General features: G+C 37.8%; 2 protein-coding genes across 4 annotated transcripts in view; one reads left to right on the top strand and one right to left on the bottom strand.

Annotated features, from left to right (window-relative positions):
• Positions 1 to 12,197, top strand: part of grid1b (glutamate receptor, ionotropic, delta 1b) — a 322,140-nt gene that overhangs the window by 126,049 nt on the left and 183,894 nt on the right. The window lies entirely within an intron of this gene.
• Positions 4,279 to 11,697, bottom strand: LOC136690757 (uncharacterized). 2 transcript variants are annotated; one of them, XM_066662718.1, is made up of 10 exons: positions 11,477 to 11,697; positions 10,865 to 10,967; positions 10,270 to 10,416; positions 9,834 to 9,979; positions 9,334 to 9,470; positions 9,037 to 9,130; positions 8,267 to 8,599; positions 8,003 to 8,177; positions 7,624 to 7,745; positions 4,279 to 7,232 (listed from the first exon to the last, which is right to left on the bottom strand). In XM_066662718.1, exons 2-10 carry the CDS (start codon positions 10,947 to 10,949, stop codon positions 6,918 to 6,920), a joined length of 1,554 nt encoding a protein of 517 aa, XP_066518815.1. In that variant the 5' UTR covers positions 10,950 to 10,967; positions 11,477 to 11,697; the 3' UTR covers positions 4,279 to 6,917. The 2 variants fall into 2 exon arrangements, with proteins under 2 accessions (XP_066518815.1, XP_066518814.1); XM_066662717.1 differs by having other exon boundaries at positions 10,865 to 11,697.

Raw genomic sequence — 12,197 nt, 5'->3', positions numbered from 1 at the left:
CTGGTGCATCCAGAGTTAAAACAACACTAGATAGCATTTTTACATTAAATTAGTGGCTTCAAAATCATTGTTTTGGTCCAGTGACCTGTAACAGGGTGGTATAGGTCCTCTGTCATTACTACTCTTGTCTCAGCACTGCAGAAACTGCATCTGTTTTGCATTAGTCTGCCCAATGCTAGGCATTGACATAAAAGACCTGGTTAGTTAGTGTTCTCCTGCAAGCATGTTGAGCTCCAGTGTTGTTGTAATAGCAGCAGTTTGAAAAGAAGTATTAGTTGGCTTCACATGTCCTAGAAGAAGCAAGTACTTTCCCCAAACCCCTCAATCCCAGCACCAGTTTGTGATACTGTGTGACTGGAGGAGTCACTGCATTATCTGGCAAGGGAAAACATTTCTTGAATATGAAAATAAAAATTGTTCAAATGGGGTCAAAAATGATTATATATTTTGTGGAAATCAGCTGAAATAAAATATAGAAGTTTGTTTGGAGTGAAGGTCTGTATTTGAAGTCTCACTTTATATCAGATCTGCAGCATACACACTCCACCTTCCTACACCAGCACTGACCCCCAGGCTCCTGTATAATTCATCATACACTGTTGTGGCACTTGTGTTGTTTTTTTTTTTTTCTGTGGAGTGAAAGCAATGCATGCTGGGTTACAGAGTGTTGAGGTTCTGACTCCTGAACCCTGGGTTTTTCTCCCTCAATCACAGACCTGCTGAGACATCAGGCCATAATGTAAACAGAAAGGTATTAATGTGATGTGTAGATAAATTCTAAACTTCTGTGTTCAATGCATGGAACACTGATTGTTAAATAAAGTAAAGCAGTGTGTTGATGTGTAAGAAGTATACATACATTTCTTGCTGTGCATGCTGTGATAGCCCCCTATTATTTGGGTGAGTAATAATTCTCAGTTCTGCAGTGAAACTGATGTGGTGTTGGTGAGGTTAGTGTGTGGTGTGCTGGTATGGTTGGATCAGACACAGCAGTGCTGCCAAATTTTTTAAAACACTGTGTGTTGATCTTGTAGATGTAGTCAGAGAAAGTAGCTCATCAGTCACTGTGCAGTTTGTATTAGTTGTCCACTTGTGCTTTGAACATAGCTATATATTTATAACCACATTATACATATGTAATATCAGGTAACAGGTAGGTATTATTTACACAGTATTAGGCTGTCTTAATTCACAGTCTATTCTGTGTCAGTCACTTTGTAATGTTATCTGAATTTTTATTGGACAATTTTGAGTCCATACTTTTTGGCCCATATCTTATCTTATCATAGCTTATCAAGTTCAAGGTCATGGTGGGTCCGGAGACCAACCAGAATCACAGGACGGAAGGCAGGAACACACCCTGGAGGGGCCAGAAACAGTATATAGAACATCAAAAATTGAGAATGTTGTGAATATAGACACAACCTAGGTCTGGACAGCCAATGACAACATACAGTATCTGATATTATAGATTTATAATGTAGTTATAAATGTAAAACCACATTACATGTTTATAAGGCAAGTCAAAGCAGGGCAAGTTTAGTTATAGAACACCTTTCATTCAAAAGCAATTCAAAGTGCTTTACAGAAAAACAAACAGTTAAACTTAAAGCCAGAATAAAAATCATAAAAGTCCAATAAAACAATTACATAAAAAGAGTAAAATGATTAAATGATTAAAAATGCTGAAAACAATTTAAAATGATATAATAAAAGAAAAGAACTAAAGTGCCATTACAGAATAAGTGTGCAGAGTATTTTAAACTTAGCTGTAGCTGCTCAAACAGGAATATTTTAAATCTTGATGTCTAAATCATGTCTAAAGTCTAATAATATCTTATAATATTCTCAGTCAGCTGGTTCCATTTAAGAGCAGCATAGTAACTAAACGCTTCCTCTCCATGTTTAGTTTTGACTTGAGGCAAGACTGACTAGTTTCTAAAGATCTGAGAGCTCTGCTCAGCTCATATCTCTGTAGTAGATCTAATAAATATGCTGGTCCTACCCCATTTAGACATTTATAGACCAGTAATAACACCTTAAAGTCCATTCTGTAACAGACTGGTATCCAGTGTAAGGATTTGAAGATGGGGGCGTGATGTGATCTCTTCTTTTGCTCTGAGTGAGAAGTCTGGCAGCAGCATTTTGAATCAGCTGAAGCTGTTTAATGGTCTTTTTTGGACATTCAGTTAAAAGACCATTACAGTAATCAATCCTGCTAGAAATAAAAGCATGGATAAGTGGAAGATATATTAAATAAAAATGGACCAATAATTGAACCCTTGGGGACACCACAGGTCACTGGCATGCTCTCTGAAATATTATTTTCTATTTCTACAAAGAAATTTCCTGCCTTCCAGGTAAGAAACAAACCACTTCAGGACTGTTCCTGAGAGTCCAACCCAGTTTGCGAGACTATCTATAAGAATCTTGTGGTCAGTGGTATCAAAGGCAGCACTAAGGTCAAGAAGTAATAGAAGAGATACATTTCTAGCCTCCATATTTCAGTGAATGTCATTAATTACCTTGATTAGAGCAGTCTCAGTGCTGTGATTAGACTGGAACCCATTTGTCTAGGCTACTGTTTATGGACAAGAAACTAGTGATTTGCCCGAAAACTATTTTCTCAATGATTTTGCCAACGAACGGTAAATTAGAAATTGGTCTGTAGTTACTTATCTGAGATGATTCTAAATTTGTAGTCATATTATAAAACTAGTATATTTTTATAACATGACTATAGATGTAATATGTAATATGCCCAGCACTATTCCAATGTAGCAAAGGAAGTGTAAAGCAAAAAGACACTTTCACTTGTTTTAAGGTGTAAACAAAAACATTAATAGGAATATGTGATATCTGCTATTATAGGCTTATTACATGGTAATATCTTTAATCAAAGTTGGAGTAAAGTTTTAACTGAAAGAAGATTTGTTACCTTGATATGAGATTATTTCTGTTTCTAGGATGTGGGTGTGAGGACAGAAAGCATATAGTGCGTGGAATATGCCTCATGCCAAACAACCTGCTGTAAAGCTGTGTATTCCTGGCCAGGGAAACTTGGCCGTATCTCCACAACAAATTGCATACGCACATTCAGGAGAGATGGGCCACCACTTTTTCTGTAGTGTACCAACAGTGATTTTCTCTGACTTCCCTGTCAGAGCAGACAATGGGGACATGTCCGAGTGATCGGGACAGCTGTTAAGTTGCCTGTACTTGTTCCTGATGATGGTAATTGATGTTGCTTGTTTGCAATACCGTGTGACTGTTCAATGCTCTGGGATGAGCAGGAATACAGGACCAGGTTTCAGCTCTCAGGGAAGACATCTGAGAAATGTGTCTGGGAGCAGAGTACCGGAATACCTCAGTAACCGCACGTCAAGCGCAGTCACTTGGGAGGACTTGACGGACTGTCACGATTTGATGAATGTAGTCTGAAACATATCACCACAGAGTTTATACAGAAACCTTGATACAGTGGAAATGGAATGTCAAAAATATGTTGGTTATAAATAGCAGCCTTTGTATTTCACTTGTTTACTCCAGTCCTTATGAGTGTCTAATAAGCAAAGTGTGTTTGAGTGTTAGAACTGATACAATTTTTAATTCTGAATGTGGGGGTGGGGGGGTGTAGAAGGAGGTGTTTTAAATAATGTGACCAATTTGTAGAATTAGAGAGGGTGGGTTGTCTGTTTCTAATAAAGTGGCAAGTGTGTGGAAGTATAAGGCAATGTTTCTAATAAAGTGGCCAGTGATTTTGAGCACTAAGTGGACATTTCTAATAAAGTGGCCACTTGTGAGCATTTAGTCGGTGTTTCTAATAAAGTGGCCACTGATTTTGAGCACTAGTGGGGTGCTTCTGATAAAGTGGCCAGTGAATAAAAAAAGAACAAGGTAGGGAGTGATGGTAAACTCTCAGGAACATGGCATGTACACTGCAAAATCTTCGGTGTTAAATTAACACTCATAGTGTTAAAATTAACACTATCCCAGTGTTTATATAATTCTCACCAGTTCTGAGTTAAAATTACACTTTGAGTTGTGTTAATTTTTTAACTCTTTAATAGTGTTAAAATTTGACACAGTCATTGTTGTTTTTTTAACACTGGAATGTGTATTTTTAACACCAAAATGTGTTACTCCTTTTCACTATGAATGTCTATTTCTGACACTGTGTTGTTTTGTGATAATAAATTATTCTTATTAACTATGAGAACTGTGTTATTCAGTGCAGTTTTGTGACATGTGATGGTGCTTATGCATTGCACCCCCACCATGAATTTTTGCACTAAACCTGTAAAGTATTCTCGACACATGCATGACATACAAAAACATTAACAGAAAAAGTATATTTTAAAAAACACACAATCACTTAAACTACCATTGAACTGAACTCTTTATTCAGAAAATTATCCAAGCACCATGTGGAATGGCTATAACATGTGCAGTTACAAAGAAAATAAAGGTACAACATATAGGCTCTCATCTCCACCATAAGCATTTTGTAAGTCAAATGGCTTATAAATTACAAGACTGTCTGCTTTGATAACATTTTTCTCATCACTTTCAAATACTTTGAAGGCGTGAAAATGCTCACTGAAATGGTCAACCACCAGCTTGTCCACTAGGAAGTAGATAACACTGTTGACTAAAATGGTCTTCTGTATTCTGCAAAAGACAGGCATTTCATTTTCAATTTCACTGCAAATTATTAGTCCTGTCTTGTACTCTGTCCCACTGATTTTAACCCAGTTAGTAGAAAAGATGTCTTGTGGAACAATGGCATGAAATGCTCGGGCCAACAATTCTCTGTTGTCTTCCCTGACCACATTAAATGATTTCAAGGGCCCATACTCAATATGGTTTAAAGGTGATGTCTCCCAATAACACCCTATGGACATTTGATGCTTTATTGCAAGTGATTTGGTTATGTTCTTAAAATTTTTAAGAGTATTTTTAAAAACCCTATGTTTTGCTTCAAATCTCATGCTCCACATATGAATTAGGGGCCCAATTTTTCTTATACAAGCTGGGTAGTGTATCATAAAGTGGTGTTTTGGGATTAGATTTCTATCTGGATACAACTGCTTGAACAAGTCATGATGCTCCATTATTAAATGCTTTAAATGTACAGTCATACCTTGTGTAAGAGATGGAGAGAATATGATGTTAATTATCTGCAGTAAAACCAGCAGCAATGTCCAATTCAAATTTCCTTCTGGCACAATGTCACCAAAAATCAAAGGAAGGTTTCTTACAAGACATAGTGTCTGAATGGAATTGAGACCTATATTATTGCCACTGCTGTCCAAGTTAATCCTTGTAGGACGATTTTTGCGCTCCAAGTACCCATAGTCAAAAGCATAAATTCTAGAACACAGATCAAGTTTTGACAAAAAGTTTTCAGAGAGATACTCCAACAGTAATTTCATCTCATACTGTGCCACCCCTTCAAGAATGTCATGCATTATGTCCAAAGAGAAATTTTGGCAAACATGAAAATACTGTAGGCTGTTAAGAGTGGAATTGTGCTTTAAACCAAACACAGGTAACTTCTGTGGGTCTGACTGCAACTTATTACAATGCATTTCAAAAAGCTCTTTTCCACGTAGGATTATCTTGGGGTCATCCTCACAGTAAACATTCTGGGCATCATCTTTTTCAATCAAACACAACCGACAGAAATAACGTCCATTAAAAGACTCTGTAAACCCCAAAATTGTGTGCATCCCTAAGTTATCCCCAGTTATCTGACATATAGTGCCATGGACTTTTTCATTAGAGAAGGGTAAATCAAGGCCATTGTTCTCTAGTGTTTTGATGTCATTAATCAGAGGACACAGAATAGGATCAAATCCATATTTCTTCATATCTTCTGTATGAAACAGTGCAACCAAATGTATGTTCATCACAGCAGAGTTAAATTTTGGTGGCAGATTTCTGAGGACAAAATAGAGAGCACCCAATTTGTGAACACCACGTTTTGAACCCAATGGGTTAGAGGTTTCAAAGTCGTCATAGAATATCTGAATTTGTAAAGAGGTTGGTTGTTTTGAGAACAATGGATGTGTCTTAAAATAACTTCCATCACAAAAGTCTTCGTATACGTCTTTTTTTGATACACAACACTCCCCAAGCAGTCTACAAACATCAGAATTGCGGCAAATGAATTTTATTGTTTCCAAAATTGGAATATACACAAAGGTGTCTTTCACAGGAACTTGATCATAAGTACCTGTATGTTTATTTCGCCTTGCATCAAATCGAACTCCTAACATTATCTCTACTGGCTCTACTAGCCCCCATTTCTCACTGAAATATTTTGTTCTTTTAGATTCAGTATTAAAACTATCAAATGGGTTTTCAAAATTCTCAAGATTTTCTTCCAGCCTAGATCTTACAGGATCATCTACAGGCACAACAGACAGTATTTCATGCTTTACTTGGGAGTGCAGTCCTGTTGCAAGTTCTTCCAAATCACTAACAATTGTTGAAACAACACTATTTGCCATACCACTTCCTTGGAGTTTCGCAACAATTGAAGAGCAGATATTTTTTGTATTTTCTTTGTAAAGAAACTGTCCATTGTCCTCAAAACATCCAGCTTCTATGTTCTGTGTGACCCCTATGCTACCAACCTCTACAGTATCTTCAAGACTCTGAAAATTAGCCTGAAATGTCTCAGAGTTTGCTTCATCAGCACTCTGAGAAAAATCCCTCTCATGAACACTTATTAAATGCTTCTTGAAACCAGAATATGTTGAAAATTGACGCCTACAACAATCTTGTGCACAAATCAACTTAAACCTGGTGCTAGGATAAAAACTGTGAACAATCCTTAAATGAGTTATCAAGGGCTGGGGGGCCAAATGTACAGCCTGACAAATGAAACACTTAAACATTTTTTTTAAAACTTAGTTCAAAAGTTTTGCCCGTAACTCACGAATTCGAGGAGACTCATCTGTTGTTGTAACATCAATGAGGTAAACTGTTGTCTGCACAAAAGTGTAGAGCTGCACCAGCGACTCATCATAAGACAGGTTGAACACATAGTGGGATTTAAACAGTTCATCAAAAGCACCCAACGAGCTGCTGGCTTGGCAGGGAATGAGCTGTTTGTCCACAACAATGTAAAAAGTATCAATTCTCTTCTGGGTGCGGCCAACTGCAAGGATATACGGTTGTTTACCCTCTCTTCCTCGCAAGTGTTCATCTATGCTACAGCATGACTGAAAAACAGAAAAAACAAACACCTTAAAGAGATATTTCAACTTCTTACTGATAGTGGTATTTGCTGCTTAATGCAACATGCTACAGTTTGATCACTCAACTGGTAGGCAGTTTCAGTAAAGCGTGAATAATAATCTTAACTTCTTAAAAGCACAGTGGGAAGAAGAGCTGACAAGTTTTTAACTGTTTATTGCATGCCCATGACTCTAGGGTACCAGAAGTCCCTGCTGTTGAGAGATTGATGTACAGTTAACAATGTTAAAACTTTGATTGGCTCATTTGTTTTCGCAAATGTACATCACTGGGTAAAAAAATTGACTATGCATGTTGTTTCTTACTGAGTTAATGTGTGAAATATTCTCTCATGACAGTTTAACAGGTGAGACATACCTTGTGAAAGTGCACCATTTTGTCCACTGCATCACTAGGACTTATTTTGATTCTCTTTCGTCCAGCTGTTGGTGGCAAGAGATGAAGAAGGAGCAACAGAGACGCCATGTCACTGTCCCAGTCTATTAAGAAGAAAAAGAGAAATAGATGAATATCTTTTTGGAAGGCAGAAAGGAACTAGCACCAGCTAACTGAATATAATGGTTGCCCACGACTCTGGTTGTGTGTTCACATCCCCCTAGAGAGAGAGAGAGAGAGAGAGAGTGTGTGTGTGTGTGTGTGTGTGTGTGTGTGTGTGTTATAGATAGGTTAAATGCAGAAGACATTTTGTACAATGAAAAATTGCACATCATAAACCAAGCATGGTCATGTAGCTTACTGGTGTCATCATTACGTGCTAGTTTTTCAGCAGCATTTAGATGTTGTTGCAGCTCGGTTGACTGAGTCAGGCGTTTGGCCTCTTCAATAACCTTCGGCTTGAAAGCCGTGTCCCACTTCTCAAGCATCCTGGAGGCTGTTTCAGCACCAAACAGCAAAAGGAAGTCTTGATTCACCTGTAGAAACACACACAAACAACAGTTGTGTTAACTGCTATCTAACCAAATTAAAAACTGGACATAAATAACAGAAATGCATAACTCACAAGTCCTTTAATATCCAAAAAACGGGGGAATGTTTTTAAAACATTTGTGGTCCTCTGTGGGTCATGCACTAAGTCCTGGCGATGTTGAAAGGTTAACTTCATCTTCTGAAACACGCTTGCTTCATCAGGACAGTGAACAAGAAATGATATAGCCTCTCGGCAGGCATCTCCATCAACCTGCGGAGACACTGTGGCTGCTGATCTTCGCCGATTTGGTCCTTGTGCTTGAGGTGCTGTAATGGCTTTAGCTGGCTGATGAGATCTATTCCTGGACATTGTCTTCAGGCGCCATGCTAAATATCCTGTGCCTTTTTCCCCATCATAGAAGTGCTCCTGTTAAATTATTTTCCCCCAAAAAATTGTATTACTCAATACATATTACACAAAATTATAAATTTATAAAATCACTCATTGATCATACACAAAAGGCAGGTACAGAAGTGTGAATGAATGGAAATGGAGCTGCTAGAGATGAACAATTAGTGAAAGAACCAGAAAATCAGAGTCACAATTAGTAGGTTTGTAGTTTTTGACTTAATGGCATTAATTCAATACATTGATTGGCACTGGGTGCATTCTCATTGATGTGACTTGTCATGAAGGTGTAAAATAAATATTAAAACAGGCAAGTACCACATTCACTTGCCTGTGGTACTTTGGCATCCCATAAAATTATTGAAATTTTGCCCCTCTTTTAAAGTTACTTTAAAAAAGCTCTAGTCTGTGAAACTAGTGTTTTTTAGAATGTAAGACATAAAGAAAACACTTACATAACCCTTTGGAGAGAAAGGATCTTTAAGTGACGGAAATAGTGTAATGATCCCCAGGGCATACTTCTCTTTCTGTTTACGGGAAGGAATCCTCCTTTAGAGCAAAAACAATATATAACCATACAATTTTATTGACTATTGGGTTCAATAATTGTTCTGACCAATCTGTTCTGAAAAATTGTTACATTTATTCTTAAAATATTTCTACTCAGTTTGAAACTTTTACAACTAACTTTATAAAAAAAAAAAAAAAAAAAAAAAAAAAAAAAAAAAAAAACCTACACACAAAACACTTACCCATGCATCTCAGTCATATGGCTAGCCAGTATTTTGACAAGCTGCCTCCGGGTGCGGTGCTTCAGTGATTTGTCTGATTTGTACTCCTCAAGAACATCCTGACCTCCAGGTTTATTAAGCAAGGCATTCTCTACCATCTACTCACATGAGAAAAACAGTTAACTGTATATTTCAAATTAAGGCTGTAATATGGACACCATACCAAAACTTGCACATTCAGCCTAAAGATATGGTCACACTATGCTTCTGTCAATGAATTGTTGCAATGGTTGGCAAGTTAGAAAGTGACAATTCTGCAAGCCAACACAAACAACAAATGTCTAGTGATTGCAGATGTAGGGTAAAATTAAGGGTAAAAGAGTAAGAAAAGTGATCTTTCTTTTTCCTCACTCCTAACATATTCACTGTGGCATTCACCATTTGAAATCTCAAAATAGTCAAATTTAATTTGAAACATCCTGATGCTTTGCAGAGTCCAAAATTATAAACTGCTCAGATACCTCTTTTGCAGCTTCTGATTCAGTAACCTCTGTGGTAGACCTGGTTCTATTTCTGTATCTTTGGCTGAGGAAGTCACTGTCACTTGAAAAAGATGACTGGGTATCCGTGAGAGAAGATGGTGTTGAATGATCTAAAGGAGAAAAATCTTTAAAAAGAAAGAGGAGATGGGGGATAAACCTTAATTATCTAATATATATATATATAAATAAAAGCATGGGACAATCATACCCACAACCATATTTGAAACTGTACTGGCTAAGGGATGTTGGGGTGGCTTCCTAGACCAGGATCAAGCCTAGTCCTGGACTACACAGCATTCTGATTTTTAATTGAAAGGAGGCAATAGTCCAGGGCTAGGATTAATCCCTGTCTGGGAAACCAACCCACTGAGTTATCTTTTGCTTAAGTGTATTCATTACAAAAGATAAAACTTACCTTCATCTGAAACACTGTCACGTACTGTGAAGCATAAATCAGGATTGGCCTCTATCAGCTCAAGAAAGACATCTTCCTCCACTGCTGTGTCAGTTTCATCAAAAATGTAAAGTCCAGCTGCATCAGGAATCCCAAACTTGTTTTTGACTAAAGGATGTACAACAAGACACCAGATAAGCAGGTTTAAAACTGTACGAATATACAAACAAAACTAACATTTATATGCAAGCAGAGCACTAAAAGTGCCAACAGTCATCAATTTTAAAACTAAAATAAATGACACAAAAAGTGTGGAATTTCTTATGCTAAATAACCAAGAGAAGCAAGTTAAATTTGGAAGATGAAAACTGTTATCACAAAGTAACAGCAGGAAAATTCACTTTCAGTGCTTCCTTGTATTTTACTGTCAACAGGCTTGCAACAGGAAGCTTACAAGTGACTAATGTTGGTAATGCGATTTAACAGACACCAGCAACTTGCTTAAATTAATGAATGCCTTTAATAACATTACAATAAATTATACACAGTACAGAAAATCTGATCTTGAAATAACTATACCACATAAAAACTTGGGTTACACAAGATAGCTACTCACCTTCACTAATAAAGTCCAAATAGGTGAATCCTGCCTGCAATCGAATGTACTTCTTGGTACTTTGGTATTTTACCTTTAGCAACATACTGACATATTACAGGACCTGCACACAGTGGAGAAAACTTAACTTCATCCAAACAGACAACGTATTTAATAACTTTAAAAAACCTACAAAAAACAAACAAAAACAACTATTTTACACGCTAAAAAAGGCGCGCTCTGTGGGCATTAGCGGCAGTGTTAGCAGGCCGCTAAACAGCAGTTGCAATAGAAAAAAGGCGCGCTCTGTGGGCACTAGCGGCAGTGTTAGCAAGCCGCTAGCAAACAGTTATAGAAAAAAGTGCGCCCTGTGCGCCTTAGCGGTAATATTAGCAGGCCGCTAACCAAAACGTAGTTATAATATAAAAAGACGCTCTGTGGGGATTAGCGGCAGTGTTTGCAGGCCGCTAACAAGCGGTTACAATTGAAAAAGGCTAGCCAATACGCAGCAGTTAAAAAAGGTTCGATTTTAACGGCACATATAGTGATACAAAGCTTCACACCACAATAGATATTAACACAATTTTATATAACGAATAACGGCATGTTTTAGTAGATATATTGGGTTCTTACCTGTTGAAATTGTATATTTCCGAAACTGGATCTTCTCAACCGTCACCGAGAGCTCCAGAAAAGGCGGTCGTTAAAACCGGATGTAGAAATAACTCAGTCAGGAGTGTATGCACTCAACTCGCTTAAAGAGCACCACCCCCAGAGCTCTTTTAGCACCGCAAATGTAAAAACAACACCCAAATCAACACCCATTAACTCGAAATAATTTTCACTGGAAAATTAACTCCAAGTCACACTACAGATTTTGCTGTGTAGCCAGTGGTGGGAGTACATCTCTCTGACTTCTATGTAAATCACGTTCAGGATGTTGTGGTCAGAGATTCTGTAGCTCTGATGTTGATGGTCCTCTTGGCCACGTATGTCCATCCCATAATCCTGGAGATAACAGTGGACCAAAGGCCGCACAGATGGCGGGAAAGTGGCTGGACCATGCCAAAGGGATGAAAACGTGCAGAGAATTCAGCCAAGGCCTTGCCTCAATATGCCAAGCCATATAATGCTACATATTTGGGGGTGACTTTGGAGGTCTTTCAAAGGGCTTAAAGTTTACCACAATGGCTGAGTCCCTCTAGTTGGCTCTTAAAGATGAAGCACTATATTTAGCATGGTTTATTGGTGAGAAAATGATTCCCATAGAGGTGGCTGGGATTTCCTGACATGTTTAAGACAGAGGTTATCCATCCCACAGGAGGAACCTGCGTCTGCTTGTTGATGGGAGCCA

Source organism: Hoplias malabaricus, chromosome 3 (assembly GCF_029633855.1).
Source record: "Hoplias malabaricus isolate fHopMal1 chromosome 3, fHopMal1.hap1, whole genome shotgun sequence".
In the NCBI taxonomy this organism is placed as follows: domain Eukaryota; kingdom Metazoa; phylum Chordata; class Actinopteri; order Characiformes; family Erythrinidae; genus Hoplias; species Hoplias malabaricus.
Note: the sequence above shows the minus strand (reverse complement) of the source record. Positions and strands in the feature narration are given on the sequence as shown.

Excerpts from the sequence above, each read along its gene's own strand:
- LOC136690757 (XM_066662717.1), bottom strand. The coding sequence starts at position 10,949 with ATGTTGCTAAAGGTAAAATACCAAAGTACCAAGAAGTACATTCGATTG. Across the intron at positions 7,746-8,002 it reads AGCACGTAATGATGACACCA|ACTGGGACAGTGACATGGCG; the intron begins GTAAGCTACATG and ends TCTTCTTAATAG. Across the intron at positions 7,233-7,623 it reads AAATGGTGCACTTTCACAAG|TCATGCTGTAGCATAGATGA; the intron begins GTATGTCTCACC and ends TCTGTTTTTCAG.